At 43.4% G+C, this 26138-nt stretch overlaps 2 protein-coding genes across 3 annotated transcripts in view; both read left to right on the top strand.

Annotated features, from left to right (window-relative positions):
• PLEKHA2 (pleckstrin homology domain containing A2) overlaps nucleotides 1–9432 on the top strand; it is a 55453-nt gene extending 46021 nt beyond the window's left edge. For both annotated transcript variants that reach the window (XM_061177337.1, XM_061177338.1), the window contains exons 11-12: nucleotides 4971–5048; nucleotides 5486–9432. In XM_061177337.1, the coding sequence (XP_061033320.1) occupies nucleotides 4971–5048; nucleotides 5486–5848 (441 nt within the window). In that variant the 3' untranslated portion in view covers nucleotides 5849–9432. The remainder of the gene's footprint in view (nucleotides 1–4970; nucleotides 5049–5485) is intronic.
• Nucleotides 9433–9717: 285 nt separating this feature from the next.
• HTRA4 (HtrA serine peptidase 4) lies at nucleotides 9718–25285 on the top strand. Its single transcript, XM_061177369.1, is given in 13 exon segments — nucleotides 9718–9839; nucleotides 9841–9865; nucleotides 9867–10119; nucleotides 10516–10566; nucleotides 10569–10614; nucleotides 11348–11552; nucleotides 12380–12574; nucleotides 13005–13037; nucleotides 20787–20871; nucleotides 21396–21453; nucleotides 21861–21956; nucleotides 25016–25065; nucleotides 25068–25285. Coding segments are annotated over 13 exon segments (1437 nt in total).
• The last annotated feature ends 853 nt before the right edge of the window (nucleotides 25286–26138 follow it).

The following is a 26138-nucleotide window of genomic DNA, read 5'->3' as shown; positions in this document are numbered from 1 at the left end:
TAACTGTGGATCTTCTTTGATTCTATACCGAAACTTGACAAATCGTAGTTTCTTAATGTTTAGGTGCTGTGTGGAATCATCAATAAACTTTTATACTCTTACATTAAAATCCATTGGTCAGTTTTGCACTTTGAATGGATCATATGTGGCAGGGCTGTATCTAAAGGTGGGATTGGTTCTTGGGGAGAGGTAGGGGTTATTAGCTCGTTGGAAAGGGAGGGCTGCAGAGGTTGGGAATAAGATTAAGGAGGAGATGCCTAAATCTTTTGGATAGCTGCAATGGAAGTAACCAGAGGTACATATGGGAAGCCTTTTATTGATGGCCCGTTAGAGCTCAGTGCTTGAAACCATTGCAAATGTTATGATACCGGGCTCATACCAGATCATCAAAGCTTATCGGACTGCAATAAAACCACAGACTGCAGTGACTCATTTAATACCCTTTGTTCCTCTCACCTCAAAAACTGCCCTCAAGGACAGAAACCCTACTTTTCCTTTTGAACCAAGCACCAGAGACATGTACACACTTAAGCAAACCAGGAAGAGACAAAGGTGTAAGCTTGGCACTTCCCTTCTTGTCCTATTGAGTTTCAAGGCTTTTTTTTTTAGTCTCTTAGTAATTCACCACAGGGTGGGTGGATTTCAGCTCTTGTGTTTTACTGGTTCATGGAGCTACCTTTGTGATGTGGTTTTAAGATATTTTTGAGTTTTTGATGAAAGCTAAGCACAGGCTTTCCATAAAAGATAGATATACACATACACTGTAATTTTTGCATATAATTTTTGAGGTTTCACTTAATTTCTGTTGCCAGTGGAGTCCAGTTCTTAAAACTACTAATAGAGATTTAAACTGTGATCTCAGTAACGTAATATCCTATTTCTTCTCATGTGGGATCAGTATCTGCTTTTCTCTTTGAATAATATATATATATTTTAAAATAAATTTATTTATTTTATTTATTTATTTTTGGCCGCGTTTGGTGTTCGTTGCTGCGCACGGGCTTTCTCTAGTTGCGGTGAGCGGGGGCCACTCTTCATTGTGGTGTGCGGGCTTCTCATTGCGGTGGCTTCTCTTGTGGCGGAACACGGTCTCTAGGTGTGCAGGCTTCAGTAGTTGTGGCACGTAGGCTCAGTAGTTGTGGCTCGAGGGCTCTGGAGAGCAGGCTCAGTAGTTGTGGCGCAGGGGCTTAGTTGCTCCGCCACATGTGGGATCTTCCCAGACCAGGGCTCGAACCCGTGTCCCTTGCATTGGCAGGCGGATTCTTAACCACTGCGCCACCAGGGAAGTCCCTTGAATAATGTTTTAAACATCAGTGAACATTAAAATAATGTTTACTACTGTTTATTATCCTCATGGCTGGGTTCACTACCTAGGTTATCTGACAGAAAAATGTCCTTAAACGGAATTAGAGCATTAGGGAAGAAATGTAATTAGCAAACAATTTCCGTCTCAAATACTAAATGTTTTAAGAAAGAGATTTAATTGTTTGCCCCATCATATTAGCAAAGATTTTTTAAACATTGTAATATATAAAACAAAAAGAAATGAAAAAATAAGAGGGAATTCCCTGGCAGTCCAGTGGTTAGGACTCCACGCTTTCACTGCCGTGGGCCCAGGTTCCATCCCTGGTTGGGGAACTAAGATCCTGCAAGCCGCGCATTGTGGCCAAAAAATTTAAAAAAGTTTTTTAACTGTAATATTTAATTCTAACAAGGGTGCATGTAGTATACATACATATATATATATATTTAAATGAAATCTGTATTATTGACTAGAAATCACTCTGGCCATATATAAAAAGAGCCTTAAAAGCACTGATACTCTGGGACTTTCCAGGCCATCCAGTGGTTAAGACTCTGCACTTCCACTGCAGGGGGCGTGGGTTCGATCCCGGGAACTAAGATCCCACATGCCATGTGGTGCGCCCCCCCCCCCCAAAAAGCATGCATACTCTTTAGCAACTTCCCTGGGAGCTGAAGAATCTTAAGTGTGACAAAAGCTTTATACCCAAAGATGTGAATAGCAGTATTGTTTATATTAGAGAATTGGAAATGATCTGAACGAATTTTAGAGGATCTGGATTCTTGTGTTTGAGTTTCCAGCTGTTAAGTCAGGTGATTCCCAGTGTTCTCTGATTCAGGATTCCTTGCTAAGTGGAGCTGGGGTGAGCACACCTAGGCTGGTTGAGTGATTGCTCCTAGAGAAGGAGTGAGTGTTTGTTGACTGTCTCAAAGGACAGTCAGATAGGTGGTCTGTGGCTTGTGGGTGGGGCGTTTTTTGCTATGGTGATAAAAGGACTAAAAGTAGCTTAAAAAGCCCTGGAAACTGACTATTGGACTGTCATCATGGGGGTCTTGCAATCTGTTTAATGAAAATGTTCCATCTCCTGTGTGATGCGGGAGACCTTTGTCTCTCCCTTAGCTCCCATCCCCATCTTTCCCTCTGTCTTCTCACATTTCCCCACCAAATCAACTTCTGTTCCCCTAGAAGGAAAATCTGTAAGAAATGCTTTTCTGCTGATGGACAATTTAATTGCCACCGTCTCATTCCAATTCAAAATAGCCTTTCTTCTCCCCCAAATATGTTATCTTATTTGGGTTTTTTTTTTTTTTTTTTTTTTTTTTTTTACAGAAGTTCCCTTTACCTTTTGCTCATATTATTTTAATTTACTTGACAATGACAATAATTTACATGCAGAGGCTCTTTACATATTGACTTGATAAACGCCCCCCTCCCCCCCAGAGTTGCAACTTGCTGTCTTCTACATTACTTTTTGTTTCCAGGGTCATCTCTATAATGTAATTGACTAGTGAAGTAATTAAGAATTTGAATATGACTTTCTACGTAAATTAAGCATGCTGTAATATTATTCTGCTTACAGTTGAAAGATTTTTTAATTAGCAAAGTATTCTTTTGAAACTGAGATTAGAAAATGCAATGTATAATTGGTCACTTTATCCAGAGAAAAGCAATACAACTGAGGTGAATTGAGATATAATACAGTTTTACTTTAAATTTCCTAACTGTAGAAATAGACATTAGCATTTATGGATAATATTATTTATAATAGAAATAATTATTAATATCTTCTCAAACAACCCAAGGAATCTGAGAGACTTCAAGAAATATAGACATGTGTACAGAAATCCTTAAGAAGGCTGAAAAGAATACAGTAGAAAACAGGTAGGCAGTGAAGACCTGGTCACCCTCCCGTCTGTAAGCCATTTTATGGGGCTGATAAACAAGCATATTAAGAAAAAGTATGTTATCTTATTTGATCCCAACAATTTGATCCTTTAGGTAAGAATTATCCGCAGTTTGAGTATGAAGAAAATGAAATTAAAAAGTTGTAGGGAGAAGGCAGCAAACATATTTATAATATTGGAATTTAAGGCTTCATCTGTGTCCCTCATATAATAATAATAATAACAATAATGACTAATATGAAGCCCTTTCTGTGTATCAGGCACTTTCAAACTGCTTTACCTAAATGAGTTCATTTAATTTTTCCCAATAGTTCTACTTGTGGAACAGGTTAGCTAGCCCTGCTATCAGTAAAATACCTTCTGGAAGAATCTTGGAGACCGTGTCCTGGTTATCTTTTTAGACTAGGGATGGATTTCTCTTTCTGGGAAACCACCAGGTTGTCAAGTAACTGGGAAAAGAAAAGTCCAGGGAAGAGAGAGGGCAGGTGAATTTGCAGCTATGGTGCGTGAGAAGGGTCTTCTGCTGGGGCACCGTTGCTGCCTCTCTTTGGCCCAGCGTGCCAGGGTGTGAAACTGTTCCCCTTGTAAGTGTCCTGCACACACCTAACCAGGGAGGGTTGGTTTGGGGACAGGATGGGGTAAGCATGCAAATTTGAGAGTTTTAAAAAGACTGGTCATGTATTACCTTGATATAATGCAAAGAGAAAGAATCATTTTAGGGAAGGGGAGAGTGAGGGGTATATGTGGAGAATTTTGCAGGCCAGCGTGTGTGGTGTTTGCATTCATGTATGCACGGGCATGCAAATGCACTCTGGTAATTTTGGATGGCTCTATCTATCAGGGGAAGGTGCAGGGCGACAGAGAGAGGTTAACTAATAAAACGTTTCTGGAGGTCAAGGCTTCATTCAGTCTTGGTCCCATCTCTGTGCCTGGTACGTGATGTCACGTGTCACCCTGAGTAAGGCCTCAGTAAATGTTTGCCAGGTTCACTTGGATTCAACTCCTGTAAAGCTGGAAAGCACTGAGAATTCCCAGGGCTCTACCTACTATGGCTTGGCTTCTGATTTTCCTCTTTCTTCACAGAGCCGCTGCTGCCCCCTTCTGGGGTTGCTCGGTATTTCTGGGGGAAGAACTTTTTAAGGCCTCGGCTGTGCCCTCCCTACATGTTGGTGAGCTTGGTGCTGCAAGTCTAGCAACTCTTGAGGCCTGGATGGGACTCAGGACAGACCCAGATCACTTGTGCTTTGAGAGAAGCCTTATTCCTGGAGAAACCACCTGTCTGGGAGGATTTGCAGAGGATTTGGTTTTAATGGGCCTGGAGCTGAAAGTGGGATCATTTGTTGGGATAGCTGTGGTAGAAGGATGACTGCATTGGGTGTCAGGAGAACTGGAATCTAGACCAGCCCTAAACCTTGGGCTCTGGCTTTCTGGGCTTCATTTTCCTTTTCTGTAAAACAGGGGGTGAGGCCAGGCCGATTGTGTTCCAGAGGGCGTGAGGGACTTCAGTAGGGATGGGCCTCTAAGCTCTCCCTCTGTCACGACCTCTGCCCCACTTTGAGCCCTTTTATTTATGGGGTGACAAATATGATTTTGCTGGGGAAAAAAATGTCCTCAGAAGTCTGAAAGCCACTGGTCTGGATGGTCTCTGAGATCCCTTCCAGCTCTAATGGTGTGATTTTATGAACTTAGAATTGAGTCACAGGCGTGAAAGCTGAAATGACAGCGCCAGACATGTCTCTGTAAGTGTGGTGGGTGTTTTGCAGGCAGACAGTCCAGAAGATATGCACAGCTGGATTAAGGAGATCGGGGCAGCTGTCCAGGCCCTCAAGTGCCACCCCAGAGTAAGTCACTTCCTTCCTGTTCACAGTCACTGTCAACCTCGTGATGAGTTGTCCCGAGTGGGTGGGTTTTATTTGGTGATGTAGGGAAGCAGCCCGGTGCCCAGATGCAGCTGAAGCCCCGGTCTGTCTTGCTTGTTTTTCTCTTTTGACTGGTTTGGGTACAAATTTTTATTTTTTTGTTTTTTTCAGTAGTTGGAGGAGGTGAGGTAGGGTTGGATAGAGAACCAGAGCTTCTGATGTGTCCTGCACATCTCCCTGCCAGGCAGACCTTGACACTTCTGGGGTGAATGCCGCTGGCCATATTTAATTTCTGTAGACGTGTGTCTCTGGGCCTGTGAGGTGGTGATCCTGGAGGGGGTCCTCTTCCTGGGACCTCGGGATAAACATTGTCAGGAAAACTCTTACTTTCCTTTTTTTCCCGCCTTTTATTTTTGTAGGAAATGTCCTTTTCTCGATCCATTTCTTTGACCCGCTCTGGAAGCTCCAGCCTCTCAGGGGGGCCCAACTCTGTCCTGTGCAGAGGGCGGCCGCCTCTGGAGGAGAGAAGGGCCCTCTGCAAAGCCCCCTCCGTGGCTTCCTCCTGGCAACCCTGGACACCTGTCCCCCAGGCTGGGGAAAAGCTGCTTCCCACTGAAGAGACTCCTGAGGACTCTTTGTTCATGCCTCGACTTGGGGAGAGCAGTACTTCTGGGGTGCTGCCCAGCTCCCGGATAAGGCACAGATCGGAGCCCCAGCACCCCAAGGAGAAGCCATTTGTGTTCAACCTCGATGATGAAAACATACGGACCTCTGATGTGTGATGAGGCGCAGTGCCCAGGAGGGAGGGGGAGGACTCAGACGTCCAAGGGGCCGTGACTCAGTTTCTCCACCTGCTGGAGGACAGTCAGAGGCCTTCCTGGCACTCACATCCCTGTGGAGCTCTCTTGGGGGAGGGGAGCATCCAGCTGGTTTTTTTTTTTTTTAAAAATCAATGCAGTGTTTTTAATTCGGGAAAGTCACTAGGTTAGACCTGTAGGCTTGCTCAGTGGAGAGCGGGGTGCCTCTTACTTTGACTCTTCCATGGTCCACCTGGTGAGAGGAGGTTGGAAGTCCAATTTCATCCCTAACCAAGTTTTAGTTCCTTGTCCTTGTCTTATTAGTTTCTTCGCTTTGTTTTCAGGCCGGGCGCAGACCCTTGAGGCCAGTCATCTGGTTTTATCCTATTCCTGTTCATTGGCTGAAGTTTGACTGTGAAGTAGGAGGGTGGGAACTAACCCAACTGAAACTGGGGGAAGCGGTGGGGGACACCCAGGCTCCAGCTTGGCCGTGATACATTCTGAGGGAAGGTGTTAAAATCTGGGCGCTGGTGGGGGCGCCCTGAATGTCGACCAGGGCAGATTCCCCCCTCCTCCAGGGGACCTCCATCGGGGAAGAAATAGGGACCTCTTGTAAGGAATGGGAGAACGCACTCCCAACCCCAGTGCATCAGCCAGTTTTGGGAATTACTCTGTTCTCTTTGAGATGTTCTTTGACCCCAAATACTGTCACCGTGAGAGACAGACCTGCCCACCCTGTTGCTGTGTCAGGCCCTTAGGATGGGTTTATCAGTGTTCAGTGCTGAGAACAGAACAGACATTTCCCTTGATATGGCGTTACTTGGAATGTGTGGAGGGTTGCTGAGTGTATGATAATTCACTTGTGTGATACATCAAATCTGTATTTTAGAATTTGAGAGTTGCTTTAAAGCAGGTGCCGGGAAGAGATGGAGTTTAGTTCATCCAGCTAAAAAATTTTGATCCATGTTTTCCAGACAGAAGAAAAGGTCTCTTTTCGCAAAGACAGATTATCTTGGGTCCTTGCCTCTCAGCTCTTCTTTCATGGGCCGATAGTAGTCTAATTTTAAGTGCTGTATATTGTATACCTTGGCAGATTTGCTTTCTTTCTGTTCTTTGTGTTGCCCTTTGGATGATGCCTCGTGTCTGTACTTGCATGATGAAATCTTGTCGTCTGACGAGGTTCTACGTACTTAACAGTGAGGAGATAACAAAGATAATCTTGAGAGATATTTATATCTTTAATAAAATAGAAACTGTGCAGAGAACATTGATTTAGAGGCTATGCATTGCTGGTTAGAGATTTCCCAGGTAGAAGAGCATAGATTGTATTTCCCATCCCGTATTTTAGGATGTACCTTCTTCCATTTGACAAGAGATCCTATTTCCAGGGTCCCTGGGAGAAATTATCTGTCCAGCTTATGTGGTGAACTGCTACCAAGGTTCCCTAAAGGGAGGGAGCTTAACTCAGTTCTATCTAGAACTCTTTATCAGCTAGATCAGTTAATTTTGTCTTTAAATTAAGAATTAACGAGTGGAGGAGAAGACTGTGATCAGAACATCCTTAGTGGCTTGAGGGAAATCTTCTGTTTGTTTCGGGCAGTGTAGTTGAAGTCTGTGTCAGGTTGAGAACTTTTCTTGACCGTACTGCTTTGGAGATAACTTTCACTTAAATTGTTTGCCCTAGTGGTCCTGGTATAAAAACGGAAATCTACTCTAGATTTCTCTCTCTCTCTTTTTTCCCCCCTCTTTTCTGCAGCCTCCTGTATACTTTTGTCCTTAGAAATCCCTGGTTTGGAGATTATTTATTTATGAGTGATCAAGGTGACAACATACTTCAAGTAGCCTGATTTCAAGAAGCCATTCCCAATTCTTAAAGTTCTTTGTCTCAGGTTTCATCTTCAGATTTTCCTCAAGAAAATTCTTTGGCTAGGTGAAAGAAAGTGCCCAGAGATATGGAACTAACAAAGATAAATTAGAAACTTTTGAGATCTCTGTAAACATTCCCTAACTCATGGAAAGATGTCATCTCTTGGTGTTTAAGTTGTGAAAATCTACCCATTTCTTCCCATTTCTTCCCATTTCTTCTTTAAATCTACCCATTTCTTCTTTAAATAAACTCTCTGCTAGATTACTACTGCTAAATTAATTGGCCATTATGGTAAGCCGATCTGTTTCTTATTCAGTAAGGTTTATTTTGAGAATGTATTAAATTAAACATACTTATAAATCCAGATTGTAGTATCATAACAGAGGGGAAACAGGGATTCTAGTTGGCAGATACTTGGGAATTCCAAGTTAGAGCGTTGTTCATGTAGTTCCAGCACCAGATAAATATAATTGTCTTCAATGAAGCTTAGAGGCATTCTCGTTGCCAAATCTTATTTCAGAATTCCTTTTGTGTTCATATTTCTTAGCTTCTGGTTGATTTCACATCACACCTTTTAATGTCACTACACATGTGAGCCAAAGATGGTGCATATACGACCAAAGCATTTGGTTTCAAATGTGAAAAATGGAACCAAATGGAAAAAACAAGGAGGGGATGCAATATCGATTAGTAGTTAAGTGCATAGGCTCTGGAATAAATCTGTTTGTTTTGTTTTGTTTTTTTTAAAAAAAGGAACCAAAAAAGGTACTGCATTTCTTTTGTGTGTGTGGAATAAAAACGTTCTCTGAGTTGTGCTGTTTTCATAAGACTTTTGACGTGGTCTTGACCCACTGTGTGTAACAATTCCAGGTGTCTCCCCATAGGTGAACTATTATTGTCCACTGTTCTTGAAAGTTACGGAATTGCTTGCTCAGGGTCAGCTGATGGCTGGTGAACGTAGTTTGGCCTTTTGCATTCTGTGAGATGACAGTCGTACTAAGGTTCCCATCAGGTAAAGCGATCTCAGGTGAAAATTGCAGAGTTACACATCTGTTTCTGAGTAGAATGCTGAGCTCCCATGAGAAAGAGTCCAACTGCATAGTTCACTTGAAGCAGAAGGTGGTTTGTTTTTGTTTTATTTTTTTCCCCCTGAATGTAACTGTGCTCTGATATGGGCTAAAAGGATCCAATAAATAAGTGGCAGATTCAGTGGTTGAGTAGTGGGATTTGATATGTTTGTTTTCACTGTTAACCAGATAAATAGGCATAAGGAAGTAGCAGAGTTTTGGAAACTGAGTTTCCCAAATCAGCTTTGTTTATAAACTTTGAACATGTCAGAAATGGACAGATTTATTACATCTTTTCTACCAATGTCACTTTTTTTTCTTACTCCCTTTTTCTCTCTGTTACTGCCTGCAGTAGTGAATTACAGTCACTCATGCTCGGTAGAGTTTGAATAAAGCGAATATTAAACATACTGTTTGACCCCTTCCCCCACTGCTCCCCAAGGTGTAGCATGATTCTGTGTTTTGAACCAGTATGTTTCAGCTGTGAAATGCACTGACTGTAGGCTGAGCTGAGTGCATGGAAACTCTTATGCTTCTCATTTTAAGCGCTCTCCTACTTGGTATGTAGCAAAAAATAATTTTCTAAAACTGTTTTGTCGCTTGTTTTGTAATAAAAACCATGTGAAATACTGAAATAGGGTGTGTGTTTTCCTAACTCGGATCGTCTGTCCGTGGGTGCGTGAGTTGTCAGTCTGCCCCCGTTCTTGGTGTTCTGAATTTCACGAGGTGGGGAAGGGCCGGGACGCGGGGCGGGGTGGGGAACGGGTGTGTGTGGAGAGGGCTGCCAGGTTCTGCCCCTTAAAGTCGGGGGCTGAAGGAGGCGGCACCCCAGTCCGGAGAAAGCGTTGCTCGTCTGAGAGCAGCTGCGGGTCCAGAGGAGAGTCCTCGGGAAAGTGGGAGGCAAGGAGGAAGGGAGCGGGATGACGAGACCCCTGATGCGGCCCGCCGGGCTCGGACCGTTCGTCCTGCCGTGGCTGCGGCTGCCCGCGGCGCCGGGGCGCGGAGTCCAGGCCAGGAGGGCCAGGCCCGCGCCGCGCTGCCCGCCGCTGCCCGCCCTGCTCGGCGGGAGACGGCCCCGGGGCTCGACCGCCGCGGGGGCTGCCGCGTCTGCGCCGCGGCCGAGGGCGAGGCCTGCGGCGGGGCGCTCGGCCGGCCGTGCGCCGCTCGCGCCCCGGCTCCTCGGCGGCGGGGGGCGGCCGCGTGCGGCGGCGACGAGCGCACCTACCCCAGCCTGTGCGCGCTCCGCGCCGAGAACCGCGCCGCGCGCCTCCGTGGCGCGCTCCCGACCGTGCCGGTGCGGAAGGGGGACTGTGGAGCCCCAGGTGAGCGGAGGACCGCGCGCTCTCCGCGCCCTCTTCAGGAGCGAGTTCCGTTCGCGCGGTTCTCCCTGCTGCATCGCCAGAGCGATTCAACGCCTCCTAGCTCCCGATTTTCTTCCCCTCCTTAGGTGTCCGGTTACCGGTTCCCATGTGGTTGCTCCCCAATTTCCTCCCCATAGCTGGTGGCCGCCGTCTTCCCTTTTAAGTTATTTTCAAATCGGGGTGACAGGTCTGGTCTCATGCGACCGCAGTGAATACACAGTGGGAGACCGAAGAGAGGAGGGGGAGGGAAAGAGGAGAGAGAGGGAGGAGAGAAGTGATGCCTGATGCGGTCAGGCAGCAAGGGTCGTCCCCCACCCCCCCACCTCCCCAACCAAAGAATGGAGCATCTCTTTGCAGAGACCAGAAGCGCAGGCTGGCTCAGGAGCAAGTACAACTTCATCGCCGCCGTGCTGAGACGGCGGCCCCGTCCGTGGTCCACTTACAGCTGTTCCGCGGGTAAAGGAGGTCGGAGGAGGACGTCAGCTCCCCGGGCTAACTGTTCCCGAGCGCCTCCCTGCTCCAGGCCCCGCGCAACCACTCTCCCAGCACAATTTAGTTGTAAAAACCACGGTGAGGAAATCAAACGGCTCAAAGAGGTTGCATAGCCTGTTGGTCGTTTAGCCAAACAGCAGAGTCATAAGGATTCTGACTTCCAAATCTGGGCTACTCCTCTCTCTCAGACAAGTTCAAGGTCAGAGGTAAGAGCCAGAAGGCACCTTGATGGTGATCTTGCCCGGCCCCTTCTTTTGCACGTAAGGAATCCCAAACCCAGAGAGCAAGAGAAACTTGTCCTATGTCACAAGGCCAGTTAGTAGTGGAACCTAAGCCGGGACCAGACTTCTCTGACTCCCTCCCTGCCTGGGTGCTGGATAATGTGGCACTAGGTCCACTTTTGCCCCCAGTATTACGATTAGGTTAGTTGTCTTTGAAGCAGAGGGGTGCTGCTTTTCCTGGAAAAGGAGAGTTGGAATCAGCTCTCAGTCCTGTTCACAAGAGATGGCCAGGACATTGAACACAGACAGAGTCTAATTACATGTGGAGAGAATGAAAACAGACAGGGAAAAGTAAAATGTCTGAGGAAACTGTGGTGGAAGAATGTTTGATAAATGCCAGGTTCCCATGCTTCCAGACTATGGCGGATGCCCTGATTTGCCCGCCTTCTGCTTATGCTGTTGTCTTGCCGAGACAGGTCGCCTCTCAGCAGTGAGGATATTCCTGCATCCAGTGGCTCTGGGTTCATAGTGTCTGAGGATGGGCTTATTGTTACCAATGCCCACGTCCTCACGAACCAGCAGTGGATCCAGGTGGAGCTCCAGAGCGGGGTCCAGTATGAAGCCACTGTCAAGGACATTGACCATAAATTGGATCTTGCCCTGATTAAAACTGAGCCAAATGTGAGTCTGCGATTCGAGGATTTTCATCAACTTGCTGATATTTTCTTCCCCACCCCACCACAAGTCTTTTCTCCCTGGCATATACTTTTTTTTTTTTTCTAGTTTGCTTTCTTTCTATTCTTCACTCCTTCTTTTGTTTATTTTCTTCCATGCCTGTCTGTATGTCTGTAACAATTTTTATTAACTACCCAGCTGTCTTTTTTTCTCCTTCAGTTCCTTCTTCAACAGATGCTGCTTCTGGGAAACTTATTTCTCTGCTTGTCTCAGAACACCGGAAATGATTGTAATGGATTCAAAGCTGCTAAGGAGTGCTTTGAGTTCCTTGCTATACAAAGTGTGGTCTGCACCCCAGCAGCATTGACATCATCTGAGAATTTTTTAGAAATACAGAAACTCAGACCATACCCAGGTCTACTGATCACTGGGAGATTCATATGCACATTAAGGAGAAGCACTGCTTTGGGTGACCTCCTTTCTGTTCGTGGCTTATTAACTTTGTAAACTTCTGAGCTGGAATGGTGCTAAGTAAATTGCTAATGTCAGTTTATGTTCATCAGTCACTTCACTGGTGGTTTACTTATTGTAATTTCTACAGGCAATAATTTTAGATTTTTAGAGATGATCCCTATCATCTTAACAAGTAAGAGTTTAGTGGTAGTTGGACTGTAAGGAGGAAGACTCAGGCAGTTGTAGAAACTAGGTGGGTGGGTGATTCTTGCATTATAGATGCCGAAATGGTGAAGACCACGTCATATATGGGTTGTATACAAACGCTGATTGGTTCCATTCTTAATTTGTCCATCCGGTCCCTCCTCACCCACGTGCAGACTGGACTTCCTGTATTGCTGCTGGGAAAGTCATCTGACCTGCGAGCTGGCGAGTTCGTGGCGGCCTTGGGTAGCCTGTTTTCACTGCAGAACACAGTGACGGCAGGCACTGTCAGCACCACACAGCGAGAGGGCAAAGAGCTGGGGCTGAAGGATTCAGGCACGGACTATATCCAGACGGATGCCATGATTAATGTAAGTCACAGGGGTAGGCTGTCCTCAGCCCGTAAGATACTGGCAATGCGGTGGGAAGAACACTTCAGGGTGCCTTCTTTTCCCTTTGGCCTTTCGGGGATGTCCAGAGATCAGGTCTATCCTCGTGAGAGGTACGGAATGCCACGCTGTTAGGGGTCAGCCTGTTTGGTGTGATAACTGGCATCTACGGTATTGGATGGTCTCCTAGGGTCTGTCGCAGAGGTCACTGCTGCCGTAGGAGGTGGTGGTCCTCTTGCTGTTGTTCTTTACCTGCACCGACTTCGGAGATGATCATGATGGGGCCCAACTTTGCCTGCCCTGGGGAAACAGGGGCTCACTAGGGCAGGCTGTTTTTGGTAAACCTATTTGGGAACTATATATAGATGACTGGGAGAAAAGTACTGATGGCTTTTTCAAATTCTGTCTTCAGCATGGGAATTCTGGGGGGCCTCTGGTGAATTTGGTAAGTGACCACTTTCCTTGCTGCTTCACGCTTCTTCTTAACTTTCAAAAACTTGACAAATTTCATGATGCAGACTGGGATGCCGCTCTTGTGTACAGATTTGTGGTACGATGCTTTTCTATTATTGCATCTTAAATAAAGGGCTAGGAAAAATTTAAGATCTACGATGGATTTGTCATCTTGGCATGTGAGCTCCTCCAGCCGAGGGCATCAGGGTTTCCTTAACACCTACTTGCATCTCTTCAGTGTGCTTTCTGCTTTCATTGGGTACTTAACAAAAGTCCTGGGTACTAAACCCAAATTATGTCAAATGACAACTGTACTATGTAATGTATATCCTTGAAGACCCCCTGCTTCTGCATGTGAAGAACTAAGTCTCATCCCAAAATGCTAATTTAGTATTGACCTGCTTAGACACGACAAAAAAGCCACAACAACAATCCGTTTTTCTGTCATGTATTTAATTCTTAAATTTTATTCAACATCCCTAATGGAAATGCCAGGGTTTCTAGTTGCTCAGATACAACAAGAGAGCAGTGCTGTTTGACACACGGCCTGTGATCATGCTCTCTGAGTCCCTTGAGCTGATTGTTTCTGGTTTCTCTTCACATATTACATTTGCTTGTAGGAGGAGGAATTGTGTGTGAAATCACTGAGCGCTTTTTACTCGTAATTTTTTTTTTTTTCACATCTTCATTGGAGTTTCAATGCTTTACAATGTTGTGATAGTTTCTGCTGTATAACAAAGTGAATCAGCTGTATGTATACATATATCCCCATATCCCCTCCCTCTTGCGTCTCCCTCCCACCCTCCCTTATCCCACCCCTCTAGGCCATCACAAAGCACCAAGCTTATCTCCCTGTGCTATGCAGCAGCTTCCCACTAGCCATCCATTTTACATTTGGTAGTGTATATACGTCAATGCTACTGTCTCACTTCTTCCCAGCTTACCCTTCCCTCCCGTGCCCTCAAGTCTGTTCTCTATATCTGTGTCTGTATTCCTGCCCTGCCACTAGGTTCATTAGTACTGCTTTTTTAAATTCCATTTTTTTTGGATTCCATATATATGTGTTAGCATACGGTATTTGTTTTTCTTCTTTCTGACTTACTTCACTCTGTATGACAGATTCTAGGTCCAACCACCTCACTACCAATAACTCAGTTTCGTTTCTCCTTATGGCTGAGTAATATTCCATTGTATATATGTGCCACATCTTCTTTATCCAGTCATCTGTTGATGGGCATTTAGGTTGCTTCCATGTCCTGGCTATTGTAAATAGAGCTGCAATGAACATTGTGGTACATGTCTCTTTTTGAATTATTGTTTTCTCAGGGTATATGCCCAGTAGTGGGATTGCTGGGTCATATGGTAGTTCTATTTTTAGTTTTTTAAGGAACTTCCATACTGTTCACCATAGTGGCTCTATCAATTTACATTCCCACCAACAGTGCAGGAGGGTTCCCTTTTCTCCACACCCTCTCCAGCATTTATTGTTTGTAGATTTTTTGATGATGGCCATTCTGACCGGTGTGAGGTGATACCTCATTGTAGTTTTGATTTGCATCTCTCTAATGACTAGTGATGTTGAGCATTCTTTCATGTGTTTGTTGGCAATCTGTATATCTCCTTTGGAGAAATGTCTATTTAGGTCTTCTGCTCATTTTTGGACTGGGTTGTTTGTTTTTGTGATATTGAGCTGCATGAGCTGCTTGTATATTTTGGAGATTAATCCTCTGTCAGTTGCTTCATTTGCAAATATTTTCTCCCATTCTGAGGGTTGTCTTTTCGTCTTGTTTATGGTTTCCTTTGCTGGGCAAATTTCATTAGGTCCCATTTGTTTATTTTTGTTTTTATTTCCCTTACTCTAGGAGGTGGGTCAAAAAGGATCTTGCTGTGATTTATGTCATAGAGTGTTCTGCCTGTGTTTTCCTCTAACAGTTTTATAGTGTCTGGCCTTACATTTAGGTGTTTAATCCATTTTGAGTTTATTTTTGTGTATGGTGTTAGGGTGTGTTCTAATTTCATTCTTTTCCATGAGGCTGTCCATTTTTCCCAGCACCACTTATTGAAGAGGCTGTCTTTTCTCCATTGTATATTCTTGCTTCCTTTGTCAAAGATAAGGTGACCATATGTGCGTGGGTTTATCTCTGGGCTTTCTATCTTGTTCCATTGATCTATATTTCTGTTGTTGTGCCAGTACCATACTGTCTTGATTACTGTAGCTTTGTAGTAGAGTCTGAAGTCAGGGAGCCTGATTCCTCCAGCTCCGTTTTTGTTTCTCAAGATTGCTTTGGCTATTCAGGGTCTTTTGTGTTTCCATACAGATTGTAAAATTTCTTGTTCTAGTTCTGTGAAAAATGCCATTGGTAATTTGATAGGGATTGCATTGAACCTGTAGATTGCTTTGGGTAGTATAGTCATTTTCACAATATTGATTTTTCCAATCCAGGAGCATGGTATCTCTCCTTCTGTTTATGTTATCTTTGATTTCTTTCATCAGTGTTTTATAGTTTTCTGAGTACCGGTCTTTTTCCTCCTTAGGTAGGTTTATTCCTAGGTATTTTATTCTTTTTGTTGCGATGGTAAATGGGATTGTTTCCTTAATTTCTCTTTCTGATCTTTCGTTGTTAGTGTATAGGAATGCAAGGGATTTCTGTGCATTAATTTTGTATCCTGCAACCTTACCAAATTCATTGATTAGTTCTAGTAGTTTTTTGGTGGCATCTTTAGGATTTTCTATGTTTAGTATCATGTCATCGGCAGACAGTGACAGTTTTACTTCTTCTTTCCCAATTTGTATTCCTTTTCTTTCTTTTTCTTCTCTGATTGCTGTGGCTAGGACTTCCAACACTATGCTGAATAACAGTGGTGAGAGTGGGCAACCTTGTCTTGTTCCTGATCTTAAAGGAAATGCTTTCAGTTTTTCACCATTGACAATGATGTTTGCTGTGGGTTTGTCATATACGGCTTTTATTATGTTGAGGTAGGTTCCTCTATGCCCACTTTCTGGAGAGTTTTTATCATAAATGGGTGTTGAATTTTGTCAAAAGCTTTTTCTTCATCTATTGAGGTGATATATGGTTTTTATTCTTTAATTTGTTAATATGGTGTATCACATTGATTTGCATATATTGGAGAATCTTTGCATTCTGGGATAAATCCCACTTGATCATGGTGTATGATCCTTTTAATATGCTGTAGGATTCTGTTTGCTAGTATTTTGTTGAGGATTTTTGCATCTATGTTCATCAGTGATATTGGCCTGTAGGTTCCTTTTTTGTGACATCTTTGTCTGGTTTTGGTATCAGGGTGATGATGGCCTCGTAGAATGAGTTGGGGAGTGTTCCTCCCTCTGTTATATTTTGGAAGAGTTTCAGAAGGATAGGGGTTAGCTCTTCTCTAAATGTTTGATAGAATTCGCCTGTGAAGCCATCTGGTCCTGGGCTTTTGTTTGTTGGAAGATTTTTAATCACAGTCTCATTTTCAGTGCTTGTTATTGGTCTGTTTATATTTTCTATTTCTTCCTGGTTCAGTCTCAGAAAGTTGTACTTTTCTCAGAATTTGTCCATTTCTTCCGGGTTGTCCATTTTATTGGCATATAGCTGCTTGTAGTAATCTCTCATGATCCTTTGTATTTCTGCAGTGTCAGTTGTTACTTCTCCTTTTTCATTTCTAATTCTATTGATTTGAGTCTTCTCCCTTTTTTTCTTGATGAATCTGGCTAATGGTTTATCAATTTTGTTTATCGTCTCAAAAGACCAGCTTTTAGTTTTATTGATCTTTGCTATTGTTTCCTTCACTTCTTTTTTATTTATTTCTGATCTTATCTTTATATTTCTTTCCTTCTGCTGACTTTGGGGTTTTTTTGTTCTTCTTTCTCTCATTGCTTTAGGTGTAAGGTTAGGTTGTTTATTTGAGATGTTTCTTGTTTCCTGAGGTAGGACTGTATTACTATAAACTTCCCTCTTAGAACTGCTTTTGCTGCATCCCATAGGTTTTGGGTCATTGTGTGTTTTCATTGTCATTTGTTTCTAGGTATTTTTTGATTTCCTCTTTGATTTCTTCAGTGATCTCTTGGTTATTTAGCAGCACACTGTTTAGCCCTCATGTATTTGTGTTTTTTACTGTTTTTTTCCTGTAATTGATTTCTAATCTCATAGCATTGTGTTCGGAAAAGATGCTTGATATGATTTCAATTTTCTTAAGTTTTCCAAGGCTTGATTTGTGACCCAAAATGTGACTGGAGAACATTCCATGTGCACTTGAGAAGAAACTGTATTCTTCCTCTTTTGGGTGGAATGTCCTAAAAATATCAATTAAGTCTTTCTGTTCTATTGTGTCATTTAAAGCTTGTGTTTCCTTATTTATTTTCTGTCTGGATGATCTGTCTATTGGTGTAAGTGGGGTGTTAAAGTCCCCCACTATTATTGTGTTACTGTTGATTTCTCCTTTTATGGCTGTTAGCATTTGCCTTATGTATTGAGGTGCTCCTATGTTGGGTGCATAAATATTTATAATTGTTATGTTTTCTTCTTGGATCGATCTCTTGATCATTATATAGTGTCCTTCCTTATCTCTTGTAACAGTCTTTATTTTAAAGCCTATTTACTCTAATATGAGTATTGCTACTCCAGCTTTCTTGTGATTTCCATTTGCATGGAATATCTTTTTCCATCCCCTCATTTTCAGTCTGTATGTGTCCCTAGGTCTGAAGTGGGTCTCTTGTAGAAAGCATTTATAAGGGTCTTGTTTTTGTATCCATTCAGCCAGTCTATGTTTTTTGGTTGGAGCATTTAATCCATTTACATTCAAAGTGATTATCGATATGTATGTTCCTATTACCATTTTCTTAATTGATTTGGGTTTGTTTTTGTGGGTCTTTTTCTTCTCATGTGTTTCCCGCTTAGAGAAGTTCCTCTAGCATTTGTTTTAAAGCTGGTTTGGTGGCGCTGAATTCTCTGAACTTTTGATTTTCCGTAAAGCTTTTGATTTCTCCATCAAATCTGAATGCGATCCTTGCTGGGTAGAGTAATCTTGGCTGTAGGTTTTCCCTTTCATCACTTTAAATATGTCCTGCCACTCCCTTCTGGCTTGCAGAGTTTCTGCTGAAAGATCAGCTCTTAACCTTATGGGTATTCCATTGTATGTTATTTGTTGCTTTTCCCTTGCTGCTCTTAATATTTTTTCTTTGTACTTAATTTTTGATAGTTTGATTAATACATGTCTCGGTGTGTTTCTCTTTGGGTTTATCCTGTATGGGACTCTCTGTGCTTCCTGGACTTGACTATTTCCTTTCCCATATTAGGGAAGTTTTCGACTATAATCTCTTCAAATATTTTCTCAGACCCATTCTTTTTCTCTTCTTCTTCTGGGACGCCTATAATTCGAATGTTGGTGCGTTTAATGTCCCTCAGGTCTCTTGAGACTGTCCTCAATTCTTTTCATTCTCTTTTCTTTGTTCTGCTCCCTGGCAGTTATTTCCACCATTTTATCTTCCAGCTCACTTATGTGTTCTTCTGCCTCAGTTATTCTGCTATTGATTCCTTCTAGAGTATTTTTAATTTCATTTATTGTGTTGCTCACCACTGTTTGTTTGCTCTTTAGTTCTTCTAGATCCTTGCGAAATGTTTCTTGTATTTTCTCCATTCTGTTTCTGAGATTTTGTTATCATTTTTCCTATCATTACTCTGAATTCTTTTTCAGGTAGGTTACCTATTTTGTCTTCATTTATTTGGTCATATAGGTTTTTACCTTGCTCCTTTATCTGTAACATATTTTTTTGTCGTATCGCTTTTTTTTTGATGGGTGGGGCTGTATTCCTGTCTTACTGGTTGTTTGGCCTGAGGTGTCCAGCACTGGGGTTTGCAGGCAGTTGGATAGAGCCGGGTCTTAGAGCTGAGATGAGGACCTGCAGGAGGCCTCACTCCGATTAATATTCCCTGGGGTCTGAGGTTCTCTGTTAGTCCAGTGGTTTGGACTCAGAGCTCCCACCACCAGAAGCTCGGGCCCGACCCCCAGCCTGGGAACCAAGATCCCACAAGCCGTGTGGCACGGGAGGAAAAAAAAAAAGAAAAAGGAGCAATACCATAACAAAGAATAAAAAACAAAATAAAATTAGAAAGACAAAAAATATATTAGGAAAAATAAAACTATAATTGAAACAACTGCAACAAGGTAAAATAAAACCACAACAGAAAAAAGAAAAAAAAAAAGGGAACAAGCGAAAAGGAGAACAATAACAAAGTATAAAGAATAAAATTAGAAAACTAAAAGATTTATTAGAAAAATAAAAATATAAATGAATCAAGGTAAAACAGAACCCCAATCTAAAAGAGGAAAAAAGAAAAAAGAAAAAAAAAAAAGCCTTGGCTATGGGGGGCGGAGTTTAGGCGGGGGTGGAACTTCAGCAGGGGTGGGGTTTAGTGTGGGTGGGAACTAGGCGGGTGGGAGGTGATGTTTGGGCATGGGGCGGGGCCTAGGCAGGCGACGTTCAAGCGTGGGGCGGGGCTTCTGCTTAGGGCCTGCAGGGAAGGGGAGAGGCAGCATGTGGAAAGCAGGGCCTCTGGAGTGTGGGGTTCAGGAGTTTGGTGGTAGGGCCCTGGGTGAGGGTGTGTGGGTGGGGTTTAGGCCCAGCGCATTGGAGGGGGTCTCAGAGGGGGTCTCCGAGTGTAGAGGTGGGGCCCTGGGTGGGGGTGTAGGGGCGGGGCTCTGCGTGGCAGGAGGGAGGCTCCTAGGGCAGAGGATTAGGCCCGGGAGCCCAACAGGTTCCCCGTGCCTAAGAGGACAGGAAAAGTGCTGGCCCCGTTCCCTTCCGTTCCTCCACGCCCCTCCCCCACCATCTCCCCCAGGGTCTCCCCCATTGCGGCTGGACCCCTAACCGTGGGTGTGTCCCGCTGGGTGTAGGAACTCCTCCCCTCCCCCAGCGGCCCCTCAGGGGCGCCAGTCCTGTCCCACCTCCACTTCTCCTCCCCCTTCACTCCCCCAAGCCCCACATCTTACCTGGTCGATGGGGGTTCCTCCCGTCCCCTTAGGTGTCCATGGTCCCCCTCCGGTGCATGGTCCCCCTCCGGTGCCCTAGTTGTGAGGAGACGCGAATTCCGCATCCTCCTAGTCTGCCATCTTGACTCCGCCCCTCTTTACTCCTAACGTTGCATGTGATTTTTGTGCCTGCTTTTTCTCCAGTAAACAATGAGTTTACTAGAGCAGGGATGAAATGCAGAATTTCAAGCCACACTCCAGACCTACTGAATTATAATCTGTATTTTAATGTGATCGGAAGTCTCTTTTCTATCCTTCCCGTTACCTAACAAAGGCTAAGGGATGATGAAATGCACAAAAAGGAAAGTATTTCCCACTTCATAAATTTAGTTTAGTAGAGCTTTGTTCCTAAGGTCAATTTGCTGAATCTTCTGAATAGTTTCATTGAAGTGTGGCTGAAAGTCAACAGCTTTTTGCCTTTTCCGTGTTTACTTTTAGTCTCATTTAAGGAATGGAAAGACATATACTCCTTGCCCTCATATCTGTGTCAAAATACAAACTGTGGTTCACTTTGAAAAGCAATGTAATTTGGCCAAGAAAAAAAAGAGCTCAACATTAAAACCCAGAATTCTTCAGCAGGAATTTGCACGCCTTGGTCTGCTAAGATGCCACCTGTTGCTCGACCCTAAGTGACCCTAAGCTCCTCTCCTTCCTTTGCTTGTCAGTCTGCAGAACTGCGCTGCTGAATTAATGTCTCCTCCCTTGTCAGAATGGTGATGTGATTGACATAAACACACTGAAGGTGACCACAGGAATCTCCTTTGCAATTCCCTTGGATCGCATTCGACAGAAAGGTAAGGGGAATTAGGACTTTTTCTTCCCCTCCCGTGCTTTTCAGGAGCCCTCAAAGGGCTCCACTGTGGTGAGGACAATCCCTTTTTTTGGCCATGCTGTGTGGCTTGTGGGATCCTAGTTCTGCTACCAGGGATTGAATCCGTGCCCCCTGCAGTGGAAGCGTGGAGCCCTAACCACTGGACCGCCAGGGAAGTCCCTGAGACAATCCTTTGAGTTCTGTAGAAAACAGAGTCACCGGTACTGAGCTCCGATCACAGTGATCCAGGCAGCAGTACCAGGGGAATAGGTGCAAAACCCAGCCTGAGCTGTACCCAGAGATAGTTGGATGGAACTATTGTGGAAAGGAAAGCCCTGGGCTGGACGTGGGGAGGTGGGCCTGTGTGAGCGACAAAGGTTCTCTGAGGCATGTTTGTCTTGGCTGGCAGCCTGAAAGGGCAGCTAACATTGGAAGGATATTCTGTGACTCGGTCTGCCAAAAGGAAAGAAGGCTTTGTTAGTAACAGGTTATAATTCTCCTTTCCAGGAAAGGCTGTTTCACAGAAGAAATAGCTGGGTCTGCGCATGCTGCCCCTCACTATGAAGTAAGCGCGGGTGTGACCATGTCTGGGTTGTTTTTCAGAAGCACAAGCTATAGGTAGAGAGCCTGAACGGGGAAGGTAAAGCATTTGGACAGCGGCTGGCTCCTCTCGTGACCGCAGGCCCTACTTGTCACAGGGTAGGTGACTGCATCTGCTGGCACCAGCACGCACTGTACTTTTCAGTGGTTTCTTTCACTGTGTCCAATGGTTCTAGGCTTCGGCACAGAGAATCAGACCACCCCTGGGGAAGAATGTCGGTGACCAGCTAGAGGGCATCCTCGTCCCATGTGTGTGAGCCTTGAGCAGAGCAGATAGAGTCCCCACTGACAGTTGGAGGGTTGTCCAGGGCTCAGGAGACTAATTCATTGTGCTTCCTAACCTCATGGGAAAACTCTTCTGACTTTTCTTAGCCTGCTTCAGGAAATGAAAAGGCAAGATCCAGATTTCCCTGATGTGACCTCTGGAGTTTTTGTATATGAGATGATTCAAGGAACAGCTGCTGAAAGGTAAGAGCAGCTCGGGCCTCTGACCATCCTCCTCTGTTCTCACTAGATGTGCCCCGTGGTAAATGTGTGTAGGATCTAGACTTGCCCTGATACGGTGGGCCCTGCCTGCCATGAGGCTATTGAACACCTACCTGAGGGGTGGCTGGTGTGACTGAGGAACTGCATTTTTAATTTTATTTAACTTTAATTGATTTAAATACAAAAACCCAGAAGCAATGTAAAATATTTTCCCCTGAAACACACTTTTTGTGTTTTGGGGAGACTGCGTTTCACTTTAGTAACTGCATTGTGTAAGAGATTATCATCGTATAGCAGCATGTTGGGTGTGTACAGTTTCTAGAGGATTTCAAAGACTTAGAACAGAGCATAAAATATGTATTAATAATTATTAAACTATGACATGTTAAATGATATTTTAGATATAGAGTTAAGATATTATTAAAATATATTTTTATATTATATATTAGTTTCATCTGTTTAAAAATTTTAAAAAGTTTAAAAATTAAAAATTTTTTGAATGTGGCTACCAGAACTTTTTAAATTATGTATGTGGCTTGCCTTACATTTCTATTGGACAGTGCTGAGTGTACTAGTAAGGGCCCCCCCAGCTTCTCTTTTTTTGAAAGGCATGGTTCTCTGCAGCCCAAGAATTCATGATATGAGTTCACGACATAAGTTTAATTTTGCTAGGAATTCCCAAATCTACTCTTTTGCTACCTTACTTATTAAGAATCAGAAGAATCCAGGGGGTTAGGAGTTTAAGAACCTATTTTAGGTACTTTAAAACACTTTTTTTCTTTGAATTCCGGATGACAGTATCAGAGGCCAGCACTAAACAAACGAACAAGTACATACAGTAAATAAAGCAAAGGCTAGAGACGTTTTGAGACATTTATAGTAACTACGGAGAGACAGGCTGACTTGGCCTACAGACATTCTCCCGGTCTCCCTCTCACACTTCTTCCATATCCCTCCCTCACTGCTTTTGCTTAGATTATGGCAACTCTTTTCAGAGGGGAAGGATCTATAGGGTACTAACTGTTCAGAAGAGCTAAGTGTTAGGCCTCCTGTTACTAAATTTGACGCGTCACAGGCTTTTCTAGACGTTCTTGGTCCCTGCCCACCCCCCCTCCCCCCCACTTATTTTTAACTTCTGGTTCAAGGCCAAAGCTATCCCTTTCAGCTCTTCAAGTCCTTGCTCCTCAAAATGTGGTCTGTAGACCAGCAGCAATAGCATCAGCTGGAGCTTTGTAGAAATGCAGTGACAGGGGCACCGCTGAACAAGAATTTGAAAAAGAACTGGTATGTGTATAGGTATAACTGAATCACTTTGCTGTATGCCTGAAACTAACACAACATACTCCAATATAAAATAAAAAGTTTTAAAAAAAATCAGAATCTGCTTTTTAAACAAGATCTTCAGGGGATTCAGATGCACATTAAAATGTGGGAATTACTGCTTGCTTGAAGTCCCTGATAAACCGCAAATCATTCTGGCGTCACCCACTTATATCTAAGAATAATGACAATACTTCCAGTAATAACAGCTGGCATTTATCAACCACTTACTATGTTAGGCATCATTTAAAGCGTCTTACGTACTTGTTCGAGCCCCCAGTAATTCTGGGATATAGGTGTTATTTTACGGAGGCAGCAGCTGTGGTGCAGAGACGTTAATTACCTTGAGAGTTACACGGTAAGTCAGACGGCAGGGATGTGCACCGTAGCTTAGCCCCTGTATTATCCTGCTCTTGCGGCTACTTTTTTTGTTTCTGAGAGGCAGAGTGATTGGCAAGAAGATGGGTTTTCAAGTCTGAGAGATCCAGGATGAAATCCTACTTTAGCCTCTTACAAGCTGTGGGACACGGAAAAGGTCTTTTATCCTGCCTGAGCCCCACTTCCTCATATTTGGTGCATAGTTTGCATTCAGTAATACTTTGCAGGTTTCTTTCTCACGGAACTTTCATGAATTAAGTACTTTCTTTATGCACTGTCCCAGGCATTCCCCTGAGCTGTCCTGGTTCTTGAGGCTTTCCCTGCTTTTAGTTCTACGCTCCAACTTCACATCCTCTTCCTTTAAATTTTCTTTCTTTTAAAAAATAAACTCTGCATACCTTGGTAATCCTCCCACATTATCATTCTTCCCTGGGCTTCCCAGCTTCCAGTTTCTCTCTCTCTCTTTTTTTTTTTTTTGGCTGCACCTCACGGCTTGTGAGATCTTAGTTCCCTGACCAGGGATCGAACCCGGGCCCCTGGTAGTGGGAGCACTGAGTCCTAACCACTGGACCACCAGGGAATTCCCCCCATTTCTCATAAATGATGTCTCCTGCAGTCATTTAATTTGACTTCCAGGCTATTTTTGACTTTAAGACAGATCATCAGCATGGCTATATATTTATTCTAGTGTTTTGTATTTGGAGCTGGTTTTTGTTTCTAGAATATATATTCTACATGAAGCAAGTATGTTGGAGGCTGAATATAATCACAACTTTGAGGAAAAGGAGCCTAGAACCAGAGCCTTAAATATTTAGACCTTGGTGACTGGTTTTTGACTTACTGGAAGCTGCTTCTATAGTGCAGCTCAGCATACCCTCCAGGTCCATAAACTGTGGGTGAAGATGGGGCAAGTAAGTGGGCTGTCAACATCAAACTGATTAGAGTGTAACTGTCTGGAAAAATATATATTGCTTGGGCTTTCCACGTTTGTTGGTAAGGCCGAGTGTATGCTTCAGGTTAAGTGAGGTCAGGGATTGATAGAAATGAAAAGCTCAACTCCCTATTGCAAACCAAATCTCATATATGGGAGGAGCAAACTTCTTACACATGATTCTGGTAGAATATTAGTTTTGGAAAGGCAAATAGGGTTGTTGTCCTCCAGTGATTTTGCAGAATATATTAGAGCAGGCCTCACATTCGGAAGGATGGAGGCTATTTCTGGTTTCCTGGTTTGTATGTTTAATGCCAGCAAAATGGTAGTGCCTTAAGAGACAGACATTAAATTCTAGATGGGGATAAGTAAAACTCTTACAGTTTCATGGTCCTTTCTTCTCCCCTCCCAGCTCTGGGTTGAGAGACCATGATGTAATAGTCAGCATAAACGGACAACCTGTCACACAACAACCGACGTGATTGAAGCTGTTAAGGCCAATGATTCCCTTTCTATCCTGGTTCGTCGGAGAAGTCAAACGTTGATCCTGACAGTCACACCTGAAATAATTAAGTGTCTTGCTTTAAAAAGAAATGATCTAACAAAACCAAAGCTTTACTACCTGGTTTGTATTGAAGATGTGCCAAAGATGGCAAGGGGTTTTAGGATCTCTTTCTTATAAAGGAAAATGAATGCTTTAAAACACACATACACACACTCCGGAACCATTAGGTTGGGGGTGTTATAACTGCTGCTAAGAAGCATTCCTAAGGCAAGTGGAAGAAGGACATGGTGCCAGGAAGTCTGGGGAGCTGATAAAATTTTATTTAAAGACAGGAAACAACTGAAAACAGGCAGAGTTTCTAGTTTAACCTTGACAAGAAGGACACTTCAGTATTTAAAAACTTCTCTATAGCCACAAACTGGATATAACACAAACAAATAGATCTATCTACCAAATATTAAGAAACAAACTGAATCCAGAGTGTAAAGGAAATCACATTTTTCAAAATATTCCTTTATTCAAATAGTTTTTCAGGTTGTATCATATTTGGCCAGGGTTTGTGAATACAGAGGATGGGCATCACCTAGAAGCCACACTGAAACTGACAAATGCGGATCATCACAGAGGAATGTAAAGATTCTCAGGCTGTCACCTAGCAGTGGAAACAACTTTGATCCCCATCACCTTTTCTGTGAGAAGGGCTTCTTCTATAAAATACAAAATTTAATAACTTACAGACTTTTACCTCTTTACCCAAGCTCTTCCTCCTGGAAACACTAATGATTAATGATTTTGAGTCTGAAAGCTGCCACAGTTTATTTTTTATTTTTAAAGGAAAATAGCTTTTTATGGGGTTTGTGAATATCCTTAAGGAGATTTTTATTTTTGTGTGTGTGAGATGAAGCAGGATTTGTGGTTTTAAAGTAGTATCTTATTTGGGGTAAGATTTCAATTTTAGTTTGTTTTCCAGATTTTTCTTAGAAGTTTTTTTTTCCTTTTCTTTTTAAAAGGGGGCATCCTTGAACCCTCT

The sequence above is a fragment of the Eubalaena glacialis genome, chromosome 20 (genome assembly GCF_028564815.1).
Source record: "Eubalaena glacialis isolate mEubGla1 chromosome 20, mEubGla1.1.hap2.+ XY, whole genome shotgun sequence".
In the NCBI taxonomy this organism is placed as follows: domain Eukaryota; kingdom Metazoa; phylum Chordata; class Mammalia; order Artiodactyla; family Balaenidae; genus Eubalaena; species Eubalaena glacialis.
Note: the sequence above shows the minus strand (reverse complement) of the source record. Positions and strands in the feature narration are given on the sequence as shown.